Source organism: Callorhinus ursinus, unplaced genomic scaffold, assembly GCF_003265705.2.
Source record: "Callorhinus ursinus isolate GAN/ISIS: 27379988/994484 unplaced genomic scaffold, GSC_fseal_2.0 scaffold96, whole genome shotgun sequence".
Taxonomy (NCBI): Eukaryota; Metazoa; Chordata; class Mammalia; order Carnivora; family Otariidae; genus Callorhinus; species Callorhinus ursinus.
This window is the reverse complement of record NW_027397158.1, coordinates 754,532-766,635: the sequence shown is the minus strand read 5'-3', so window position 1 is coordinate 766,635 and position 12,104 is coordinate 754,532. Positions and strand designations below refer to the sequence as shown.

The window sequence follows — 12,104 nt, the reverse complement described above, 5'->3', positions numbered from 1 at the left end:
TCTCTCGCCGTGGACACCGCTCGGCCTGCCTGCTGGCTGGTCAGCCAGGTGGTGCCGCTGCAGCCCCCGCGGGCGGGGACGCCGTCCACCTGACCCCGGGACTGCCGCTCTCCACACGGCGGACGTGGCCGAGGGAGGGTCTCCCGCCCTGCTCTGCGCACACCTGCTTATTTCAATGGAGACATGAAACCAAACTGTCCACCAGCGTCAGGAAATGGAACTGTCAAACCAAGCTGTTAGTAGCCAGTTACTTTTTTATCCTTCACAAAATTGCTGTGTGGCCAGTCAGTTATGTGGGGAACAGGCTTACAGCCAAGATATCCACGGCCAAAGGGCCAGCCACCCGGGTTCCGCCTCGTTGGCCCTGAGGTCCCTGGTCTGTCCCTTTGTGGCCCAAGGCCGGTCTCTGTGGTTCTCACTGCTCCTGCCAGGGTGAGCCCCCACGCCACCAGGGCTTGGCAGACATGACTGGCCCCCTGCTCAGCAGCAGCTCGGTGGACAGCAGAGCGAGGAACTTGGGGAGGTGGTGGGAAGAGCCCGTGGGACGGGACGCTGGACGAGGGGCTGCCGGTGTGCAGATGCTGCTGTCCTGGCCGCCGACTCCGGGGCCCCTGCCCGCCGGCAGCGCAGAGACACCCACCGTGCCTGCATGCTGGGGGCTGGGCCTGGGGTCTGCCCAGCTGCCCTGTGTCCCTGGAGCCGAGGTTTGGGGGAGGGCAGGGGTGAACCCGGCATCATTATTTCTACCTGATTTGCTCTCCTTGTCTGTCTGTCTCTCTCAACTCCTCTCCTTCCAGACACACAGGGTGGGGTCCATTTAGCTAGCTGGCCTTGCTGGAGCTGGACCCTGGGATGCCCTCCCTCTCCCAGCCTGGTCTCCTGCTTTGACTCCTTTGCTGTGCTGTCCTGTCCCAAAGCTGGCACTTCTCTGGTCCAGCATGGCATGGAGCGGCTTTGGGGGAACCTGCCCAGGCCACGCCCAGGCCAAGAGGGGGACAGAGGCTCTGAGCATCGTCACCTGCAGGAGACGGTCCTCATGGCTCATCAGGGCTGCCAGAAGGTCTGCTTTCAAATGCTCCACCTGGAGGCCACCCAGTGGTGAGGGCTGACCTCTGCCTTCCAGCCACCTTCTCCAAAAGCTGAACTCAAGAAGTGAGTGCCAGGCAGGTCGGTGTAAGCCAAAAGGAGAGTGTCCGTGGGGGACAGGAGAGCGCTGTCTCCGTGAGGTGGGGCAGTAGCACTGAAACGGTACCTGGTTGCCCCTGACATCACTCTCTGTCCCGAGCCCAACCCATTCTGGAGTCATCGATGCGTCGGGGAGGCTGGTCACAGAATGGTGGGCAGAGCAGGGGCGGAAGGGATTGCTAGCAAGCCTCATTCCTAGAGTCCATGTCGGAGGGACCTGCATCCATGCATGTGGACCACACACAGCTGACCAGCTTGGGCGTCGGCGGAGCATTGTGCGTGTTCTGCCTCATCCGTCACCCCTCTGGTAAAGAAGCCAACTGACTTGTTAGCTGACCGTGTGAGCAGCTTTTGCAGAGAGCTTGGTTTAGGGGCTTGCGGGGATGGATAAACGGGCGTGGGAAGAGGCACGTGGAGGCTGGCTTCCCTTGGGTCTGCCACCTATGCCTTTCTAGCAGTCTCCTGGGAGAGGTATAAGGAAGTTCCGGAACGAAATAGATTGTTTCTGGGTGGTGGTGGTCAGTCATGATACCAAGACTCTTCCCTAAACTCAGAGGCAGGTTGTGGTTTCTAGAGCGGAGGAGGCAGTGGGGTGGGCCGGGTGGACGGGGCTGTGGTACAGCCCTGGGGCGGAGCGTGGGCTCCCACGCCCAGCATGGTGTAGAAGCAGTCAGGGCGCTGGGTCCAGAGAGGCCACATGGAGAGGAGGAAAAGCCCCGTGGGGACCTCCGCACAGCCTCCAGGCTACAGCCATTCCCTCGGACCCCGGCTGGCCACGTGACCAGGACCGCACGCATGCCCACCTACACACAATGGCCCTAGACCAACCAGCAAAACCCAGGACCTTAGGCACAGCCCAGCATATCAGTTAGAAGTGCTGCAATTGGCTGTCTGATGAGCCAGAAAACCCAGAGCACAGGGCCTTACGATAACAGTGGGAGCTGGATGTTTACTTCTCTCTTGAACAACGAATCCAGAGGTAGGCGATCCTGAGGTGGTACAATGACCCCGACTGTCATCAAGGGTCCAAAGTCTTGCCTTTCTGCTTCCTCCACACATGGCTTCCATCTGCAAGTTCACCTCATGGTCCAAGGGGGCTGCAGGAGTGCCAGTCATCACGTCTGCATCAACAAACAGACGCAGGGGACAGTGCAGGGGGGCGTGGGTCTTCCCCAGCTAGCTGGTCCCGCAGGATGGAGCACATCCCAATAATTTCCTCTCCTATCCCGTGAGCACGCTTTGCTGCAAGGCAGACAGATGGTGCATATAGCTGAGAGAGCCAAAAACAAGCTTCAGAAAAATGCAAAATATGAAAAGGACATCCACTCACTTGCCAGGATTAGCTGCAGACTGGACAAAGATGAGCAGAGAATTTGTCAGCCGTTGAGAAAGAAGGATCGTTCTGCGCGCAGGTCAGAGAGACAGTGGTGGAGGCACTGAGGGTGAGTGAGGGGTTTTGGGCACCACAGGGGATGAGGCCGGTGGTGGGCAGAGCGTTTGCTCGACCCTCTGAAAGTGTGGGCTCCCTTCACACGCTGGAGCTTCTGGGGCCACCACCAAAGCAGCAGGACCAGAGCGCAGCATCTGAAGCCCTAGAGAGGCAGTGAAAGATGAAACAGTGACCCCGCCAGGATGCAGGGGGACGGGGACATGGGAACAGGTGGACGGTCCTCCAGAGCAGGGGAGGCTCAGGTGGCCAGAAAGGCCCAGGGAGCCCAGCTCCCGGGAGGCATGAAAGCGGTAGTTCTGAAGCCTGAGGATGGTTGTCCAGCAGGTGCATGACCCTCGCCTGGGGCACACAGCAGCCCGGCCCCGTGCGTGAGAGGTGGCTGGTTGCAGCAATGCTTCCGTCCGCCCAAGGGGAGGGTGGGGGCCCAGACTCACACGCACAGGATGTGTCCTGCATGATTCTGTGTGCACAAAGCCCAAAGCAGCAAAGGGGAATGTCTCTGGTTGTGGAGCCCTAAGGGGTCCCGGCCAGGCTGACCCTACCTCTGCAAGGGAGGAGCCCGTGGAGCGTGGTGGGGGGCTGCCCTTCAGGTGCCCAGCGAGGCCTTACGGTAACCATGATGCTCTGTGTTATGTTTTAGCCGTTGTTTACGTAAATGTTCTACATTCTAGCCAATATGAAGTCTGAGAAAAAACCATGGGGAACTTTGCAAGGACCCATATTCAGGGCACTTCCTCCCGGTCTCATTTCCAATGGTAAAGAAGGAGCACCCAGCAGCCGGGATGGAGGCCGGGCAGCAGATGCGGCTCAGCTGCGGGCTGCAAACACGGCAGACGCTTACACGCGGACGAGTGGGCAACACTGTCCGAGGCATGTCGTGGGCTAAGGAGGCCACGTTGAGTGCGATTTCCTGCTTGTGAGAAACAATACGAAGATTTACACATGCCTGTGCGTGTGGGGCCATGTGCGGACGTCAGCACCACAGTGATGATTAGGTACCAGTTTATTTTCTGTTGTCTGTTTCCTTTGTATTTATCTGTTTGTTTCTCATTTTTCCTAAAATGAAAATGTATCGCTTGCGTAACAAGAAAACATGCGAGGGGATGAGAAAAAAAGGCCTGTTTCTCGTTTCCCCGGAGCCGACCCTGGTTGCCGTGGAGACTGGACGGTTGTCAAGGCGGTGATTGGCTGGTGAGGACGCAGGATGTGGGATCCCAGGCTTCCTTGGAGCGGCAGCTTCCAGACCGCACTGCGGAGCCCGGCGCCAGCATGGATGGGGTGGACGTGTGGGCCAGCACCCTGGCCCAGCTGATGGCCAAGAGGAGACCCCAGGACACCTGGGAGCTGGTCCCTGAGGAGAACCTGGCCTCCGGGCACACGGAGGGCGGCGGTTTTCAATACCGGCTGAGGGGGCTTTCCAGGTGCGCTGCAGGCGGGGGGGTGGGGAGGGGGCTGTGGGGTGCTGGGCAGGGAGGGGCTGAAGCTGCTTAAGCACCGGCCTGGGGTGCCCTGAGTCCGGAGGCCCATGTGGGCCCGGAGAGGGGCACGCATCCCGCCGGCTCTTGGCCGCCGACAGGTAGGTGGACCAGGCGTTCGTTCTCCCTTCCGGGAGGTGGGGGGCTGGGGAGCCACCTCTGTTCAGTCCCTCGGTGCCGGCCACCCCAGTCAGGGGCCCGGCAGAAGTGGGGGCGGGGTGGATGCTGGGGGGTGACGCGGCCACCCACGCGTGAGAGGCTTGTCTGTTCACTGCAGCATCTCCTGGTTTCCATGGCAGCGCTGACGGCCAGAGCAGGGGATGGGCAGGCGCCTGTGCTCACGACCCACCCTGCACAGGGGCCTGAAGGGAGGGAGGCTGAGTCGTGCCCGAGGGGGGCACAGGCCCAGAGGTGGGGGCTGTGTCTGGGCTGGGCTGCCGGCCAAGCAGGGGCCGGGTTGGGAGCCCCAGTGTCGTGGGGGTCACCATGTGAGCCCCGTTCCTCACTGTCATGGGGACAGCCCCAGGGATGGGCCAGGCCTGTGGGGACCCCACCCAGCCAGGCATGCCCTGCCCTGCCCTGCAGGGGCCCATGGGGGGGGCAGCGGGGGAAGGGGTCACCACAGGGACTCTCTGGGCAGCCACCCTTTGACACGGATGCCACAGCCCCCACCCAGTGTCTGAAACCCCTGGGGCCAGGTGTTTAGTGGGACGCTGGCTTTCCCAGGTGTTAGGAGAATCAGCCCTTGGCGTGTCCGAGAAGCACCTGTTCCCACGGCCAAGCTGGAGAACTGCTTTCAGTGGCAGAGGGTCACAAACACTGTTCCCTTGCCTTTCAGCATTCATACAGCTAAAAATGCCGGGGAGTGTGGGGGGGTCACAAGGCACTGTCCCTCGTTCTGCACACAGCAGCCCCTGGCCACAGCTGGCCACACTGAAATGAAGTTGAAAGTCCAGCCCCAAGGGCACTAGCCGTGTCCAGCCCCACCTGTGGCTGCAGGCTGCTGGCTGGGCCGCAAGGACGGAGCCCATCCTCACCATCGCGGAAAGTCCCGTGGGACGGTGCTGCCTGGGAGATGCTGGGCAGGTTTCCCACGTGCACGTGCATGGGGTCGCTTGTCCGTGACCTAAGGGTCTTGGAGAGAGGGCCCCCCTGCCGGCCCTGGGGCACACGGCCGCAGAGGCCCCAGACCGGCACCTTCTTCAGCCCCTGCGGCCCCAGACCGGCACCTTCTTCAGCCCCGGTGGTGCTCGGCCAGCTTGCTCAGGTGTTTGGAGTCAGAGCGGACCCGTGGAAGGGGCTCACTCACCATCGTCCTGGGAGCCCCCAGCCCCTCTGTGTCCCGAGACTCTCCCGCCCCTCCTTCTCACCTTCTCTCCACGGGGATGGGGCTCTTCCTTCCAGGGCCTCCCCTCGCTTCTCTGCATTGTCACGGGGACAGCCCCAGGGATGGGCCAGGCCTGCCGGGACCCCACCCAGCCAGGCATGCCCTGCCCTGCAGGGGCCTGCGGGGAGGGGGGGCGGCGGAGGAAGGGGCCTCCCCTGGGGGAGCCAGGCTCTCCCCCGCTCACAGGTAGCTCACAGGTATCCGCAGGGCTGCCTTTGGCTCTTGGTGACATGTCCTCAGGGCAGAAAAGCAGCAGGGCAGTGAACTCCCACCGTGTCGAGCCAGGCTCTGAGCCAAACTGGTGAAAAGGCATTTGTTTTTCAGCTTTCCAGATTATGCGCGCAGGCAAGGGGCGCACCCCTGCGGAAGGGGTCTCCGGGTCTCCGGGTCCCCGGAGCTTGTGCTGGGCCGGCCTCCAAGCTGGGGCGGGGGGGACCAGGGCCGTCCCCCTCCCCTGCACTCACTGCCGCCTCTCTCCTCCCCGCCCCCAGGCTCCAGTGTGGCCGCTGCCAGTGGGGCTGGTCCTCGGCCCACGTGCACATTCTCTTCCACACATGCTTGGACGAGGGCAGCCGCCTGGGGCTGGTGAAGATGCGCATCTGGGGCCAACAGTGCAGGCTGTGCCCACCGGGCGCGCAGGGACATTGCCAGGTGAGCCTTCTGAATGTCCGGCTCTTCCTCAACAAGCTAGTCCTGTTCATCCTGCAGAAGTGCTATGGCGAGAGCCTCGGCTCAGACCAGTGCCCCGAGATCTGCTTTGGTGAGCGCTGCGAGGCCTGCGACCTGGGCGTCTGCTTCTTCCAGAAGCCCCCAGACCCAGCCTGGGGGCCCGAGGTCAAGAGCCCCACCACCATCAAGGGCAGGTACACCTTGTACGGCGGCGGCGGCTTGGCCAGCACCGCCGCCGGCAAGCAGCTGCTCACCCTCGGCAGTGGGCCCGTGGTCGACCGCGCCAGGGGCTACACCCCCAACTCCATCACCATCCCCCTCTCCGTGGCCGACTTCATCAGGAACCCGATTTCCGAGAGCAGCAACTTCTTCAGCCAGGATGATGACATCGTCACTGTCCCCTTCTCCCTTGTGGATGCGGGGAGGGGCAAGGGGCCCGCCGCTGGGGCCGAGGGCCGTGTCAGCCCAGGGTCGGGCTCCCTCCCAGCGGCTGACCCCGGCGGGCCCCTCGTCATCGGCAAGGGCTCCATCTACCTGCCGGCCAGTTCCACAGCCACGCCCAAGGGCAGAGGCCTCCTGGTGAACATCAAATGCCCCATCTCCCATGGCCGAGGCCTCCTCATCAGCAGCATCAAGCCCTTCGAGCTGAAAGGCTTCATCTTCAAAGGCCGGGGCTCCGTCCCCAGCTCCGCCGGAAATGGCCCACTGCCGGTGTCCTACATCATTGGCCTCACGGGTGACGGAGAGGGCTCCATCACCTTCCCCTCGTCTTTGGCGAACGTCATCAGAGACGACTCCTTCCCCAACATCAACGGCTCCGTCACCTTCCCCTTCATCTTCACTGACGAAGACAAAGGCAAGAATGCTTCTGCCAACACCACCCAAGGCACAGAGAAGGGTGGCGGTGATGGCCCTGCCCCTGCTGGCCGTGAGCCCCTTCCGGGGACCCGCGCCCGTAGACCCGTCACCATTAGCGAGGGCTCCATCACCATCCCCTTCTCCGTCTTCGACATCATAAAGTACAAGGGCCCCGGCTCCATCGCCCGTGGCCGCCGGAGCGGTGGCCTGGCCACGCAGGGCTGTGACAAGAAGAGGGGGCAGCCGGGGGCCGGGCTCGGCAGGGCAGAGGACTTGGGCTGTGACTGCTGTGCACCGCGTTTGGACCCCTACGAAGAAGTGTGGGTCTGGGTGTCCATGACCGTCTGCATCCTCTGGATCATGTACCTGTACCAGGCCAGCCCCTGACGGCCCGTGCAAGTCTTGACGCCTCCTGGCGGGGCCCCCCCATATGCCCCTCCAGCAGGGCCGCCCGGGCAGCCGAGCGGTGGGACCCCCTGCCCCGGCCCGCACCCTGGGCCCCAGGCCACCCCTGCCTGCCCTCCCTAAGCCGAGTGTGGGCCCTCAGCCTTCTCCTCCACCCCCTGCTTCTGTGTGTGTAGTCTCTTGATGTGAGTTGTGGCTTCATGGATGTCCACACCGTGATTATCCGCCAAGCTGCCCACGCGTGGTCCAGGCGCTTGTCCGTGTGAGTGTTACAGTCCAATAAAATAAAAGCGAAAAGGAAAAAGCCCACACGGTGTGCTTGGGCTGCGAGGAAGCCAGCCCCCAGGACAAGGTTTTGAGGTGGGAGGGTGTGGTGGGCACGTCACTGTCCCCCATCAGTCCCGGTGGGGAGCGGGTTCTTCCTCTGATGGCTTCTGGATTCCTGGCCAGGGCGGCGGGACAGGACACTCAGGCCAACCTGTGCCTTCTCAGCACAGGGCTCTGCCCGCTACGCATCTGCCACGTTCCGTGGGCACCCACGGGATTTTCCTGGGTGCGCCCCCGACTCTGGGGAAAGATGAAAGCCCCCCTTGAGGCTTGGTTGGTGACCCCCCCCCCGCATGCATCTTTACTGAAGGTGTCCCCCCTGGCCCCCAGCTGAGAAGGCACATCCCACCCAGAGGGGAGGGCCCAAGACACAGCCCGGCCAGCCCCCCGAAACCCCGGGACCGTGGACCCCCTCCAGCACTGATGTGGTTTGAGAAAGGCCGTCCGTGCCAGAAGTCAGAACCCTCCCGTCCGTCAGTCGCAGTCTGGACTTCCATCTTCAAGGACCAGACGGCCCATTTCTAAGGGGCGGGTCCCAGCGAGGTGGGGCTATGGCAGCGGGCACAATGGTGTCAGGTCACCACACCCTTTCCTTCTAGGCAGGGCCTGGCCCCCAGGGCCGCAGGGAGGTTGGGATTTGTCTGGAGGGACCCCGGGGTCAGATGAGACGGTCTGGGGAAGCCTTGCCTTGTGTGGAGGGTGAGTGTATGGAGACTTCCGTCCAGGGCTCTCTGCCCAGCTGCCCTGCGCCTGACCTGGAAGCTACCGGGCCCTGCTGGGGGAGGTGCGGGGAGAGGGGGCGCCCGCACGGGCGGGCGCTGTTGGCGGGAACAGGGGAGATGCAGGCGAGGCTTTGCATGTCAGCACTGGGACCTCACGTCCAGGCCTGCACGCCTGCTCCCAGAAACCCGACAGGCACCGGGACCCGGAAGGTTCCACCCTACACTGAAGGCCAAACCTGTGTGAGACAGGTTTGCAGACCTCCACCAGCCTGAACAGGAGCCCCCACCTCACACCCCTGGGATCCGGGAAAGACCTAAACCCAGACTCTCCAGGTCCCTGTCTACACCGGGTGGGACCCTCACTGTAAGGGCAGGACCCACTGCCCACCCTCAGGGGCCTGTCTACCCCAGGTGAGAGCCCTCTGTCCGAGGGCAGGAAGGTGGCACCCTCCCACCTTGGGTGTCCTGTCTACACTGGGTGTGAAGACTAACTGGGTGGCTGGGTAGGGTGTGTCTGCTTAGGAAGGTTCCACGTGGCCAGGCTCTCTGTCTAGTCCCCACACAGCGGGGGCACCCGCCCCGCTCACTGGCTTTCCCTGCAACTGGCTGCTAGGGGTAGCCGTGCCCACCGTGGGCACTGCAGCTGGACTCTTTCCAGGGACATCCCGCCCGCAGTGGCGCGGGTCCAAGGGCGGACCCCGTCCTGGGGGATCCCTTTGGGCCAGCGGCCGGAGACCTTCCTGCCCTGCGTGGGCGGGGGCGTCGGGCTGGTCAGAGGCACCTGCCCTTCCCCGGGGAGGATCCCCTCTGGCGCACTTCCTGCAGCTCAGGGACCCTGCCCAGACAGGGCCGCCCTGGGGAGGGGATTAATATCTGAAATGGGGGTGTCCAGCCCGGTGTCTCTTCTGATTGAGGGATCCACGCCAGTCCACCCGGGTGGGAGTAAGGGCATGGCAGTCGGCCTCGTCCCTCCGCCCTGCTGGCCTCATTGCGCCCTCTTCATCCCGCCCGCAGCCCCCCCTCCTCCAGCCTCTGGTCCCCGCCCCCTCCTCCAACCCCCGGCCCTTCTCCAGCCCCTGGTCCCTTCCTCCAGCCCCCGGTCCCGGAGGCCGCTAACCCCGCCCTCCAGCGCCCAGCCCTTTCCTCCAGCCCCCCCGCCCCCTCCCCCAGCCCCCCCGGCCCATTCTCCGGCCCCTGGTCCCGGGACACCCCTAACCCTCCTCCTCCAGACCCCGGGCTCCTGCTCCATCCCGCACCTGCTCCAGCCCTGGCAGCCCGCGCTGTCCTGCGGCGCCCCCGTGTGGCCGCTAGCGGGCACCGCAGCCCCGCGATGGGGGATGGATTGCCTCTGTTTTAACTGTTTCCCTTTAAAACCCAACAAACTCCACCATCATCAGCATCATTAACAGTAGTCTTTATGAGTAGCTAAATTTCACTAAATCATTATTAATTAATTCATTAAGAATTAAGTTTCATCAGGGGCGCCCAGGTGGCTCCGTCGGCTGAATGTCTGACTCTTGGTTTCAGCTCAGGTCGTGATCTCAGGGTCGTGAGGTCGAGCCCCACGTCAGCTCCCTGCTTGGTGGGGAGTCTGCCTGCGATTCTCCCTCTGCCCCTCCCCCCATGCTCGCTCGCTCTCTCTCAAATAAATAAATAAAACCTTAACAGAAAAGAATTAAGGTTCATTCATAACACTGAGAGCGGATGCTGTCTACGCACCTGCTCGGGGGCAGACCCATATGTTAGCATATCAGGTATTTTGAGTGCCATGCTCACCTTCATAATCATGGGAAACTTTGGGCTCAGACACCAGTTAAGACGCCAAGGGCAAGCCTGGGACTCAAATCTAAGACAGCCCACACCTGAGCCCACACCTGAGCCTGTACTTGAGTCTGCACCTGATTCCACACCTGTCTCTTATACAGCCTAATTCAGGGTGATGTAGCAATAACTATTTTTGGGAACTCAATTGATAATGGAGACACGGAATGTCTAAAACATCTCAAAGAGAACCAAAGGGAGACACATTTTAAATGCAATTACTATTAGTTCAGCCAAAGTTGGGGACCTCAAAATGTGAACAGTTTCCTGATTTTTGCTAGATGTTCTGGTGAAGGAATGAGTCACACTTACTGTGCCATCGGCAGTGGGCACGGTGACACCAGCGTCTCAAGCTGGGGGGAAGAAACAAGGGCCCTGTCTCTGTTGAGGGAGGACTTCAAGGAGACCATCTGCAGGGTAGGGCTGAGGGGGCTCCACCAAATGGACCCTGATTAGCCGGGTGAACAGTGATGCCCTGCCCAGGGATGTGGGGGGAGCCCAGAGCACCTGCCCTGTCATGTGGCTGGATCCTGCAGGTACCACCTGCCCTCGCCTGAGCCCTGCAGCAGGGATCCCACTCTGCAAACGGCACCTGCTGCATTTCTGACTTTGAGCTGCCCCACCTGATTTCTATCATCTTTTCTCTGAGTTGAAAAGTCAGAGGACAATTTGTTGACTTCGATTAGAAAACACATCTATCATATGGTCCAGCTGTTCTCATCAGCAAGTGTCTTTTGAAATTCAAGCTCCAGAGCCAAGGTTTGAGGCAAATTCCTGAAGGGGGGCGTGCGGAGGGGAGCTGCATCCAGCTCGCCGCCCCCCATGCCTCACCCCTTCCTCACCCCATGCCTCCTGCCTGGGAGCCTGGCTCGGCTTTGTCCGGGGGCCGCGTAGTGGTGGAGGGAGCACAGACGTACCTGGTCAACTGCCTGGCATTGGAAGGCGGTGGGTCACCGGAGGGGAATGGGCTCTGACATACAGCAAGGAGGGCACGGCTGTTCTGGAAGTTTCCTCAGAGCCTGGCGGCAAGGGCCGCTGTGTCCGCCCGCCACGGTCTAACTGGACCCCTCAGCTGATAAGTGTTGACAGTAATAGTGTTCTAAGGGTATCATCAGGTAGAGTTACCCTCCGGCAGCCTGGGGCTTTGGCGGGTGTCAGTGAGTGACCTCTATTCAGGAACCACTTGGGGCTGTTAATGGCCACATTCCCCAGCTCATCAGTGGAATCTCCTGAGTCACGAGTGATGACTGGCAGCCCGGGGGGGGGTGGCGACCGGGGGAACACGTGTTCATGGGTTGGTGTCATAAGGGACACTGGCTGGGTTCGCTCCACTTGCTCATTTGGCCACCCAGACATCCATGCTTTGTGTCGGGTTGGACCTGCCTTCCTGCTCGGTCTGTGTGGTCAGCTCTGGAAGTGCCCTATGAGGAGTCTGTGCTCGGGTCCGAATGTCCCGTAGCTATTGGTCAGTGTGTTTTCTCTGGGGAGGGTCCCATGACTGGCGAAGCCAACTCGATCATGGGGTCACAACAGAACAAGACCCAAACCCAATAAGTAGCTGCGCCTGGAGACAGGACGGGGCTAGATCCCATCCCCCACGCTGGGGTCCTGTGTCCCTGAGGATAGGGTGCAGCGACGACAGTGGGTGCCTGCAGTAGGTGGGGCTTGGGCTCCCCTGTCGGGACTGGTGCCAGCTGCAGTCTGGGTCCCTTCGGTCGATGCGGCCCAGGGCCTCCTGTGGCCTGGCCTCTGCTGTGTGCTCGGACCCCTGCCCCTCCAGGGCGGTCACAGCCACCGCAGGGGCC

At 62.0% G+C, this 12,104-nt stretch overlaps 1 protein-coding gene across 1 annotated transcript; it reads left to right on the top strand.

Moving 5' to 3' along the window:
- Positions 1-2,495: 2,495 nt before the first annotated feature.
- RTP5 (receptor transporter protein 5 (putative)) lies at positions 2,496-7,727 on the top strand. Its single transcript, XM_025886461.2, has 3 exons — positions 2,496-2,627; positions 3,724-4,056; positions 5,989-7,727. Exons 2-3 carry the CDS (start codon positions 3,905-3,907, stop codon positions 7,409-7,411), a joined length of 1,575 nt encoding a protein of 524 aa, XP_025742246.1. The 5' UTR covers positions 2,496-2,627; positions 3,724-3,904; the 3' UTR covers positions 7,412-7,727.
- The last annotated feature ends 4,377 nt before the right edge of the window (positions 7,728-12,104 follow it).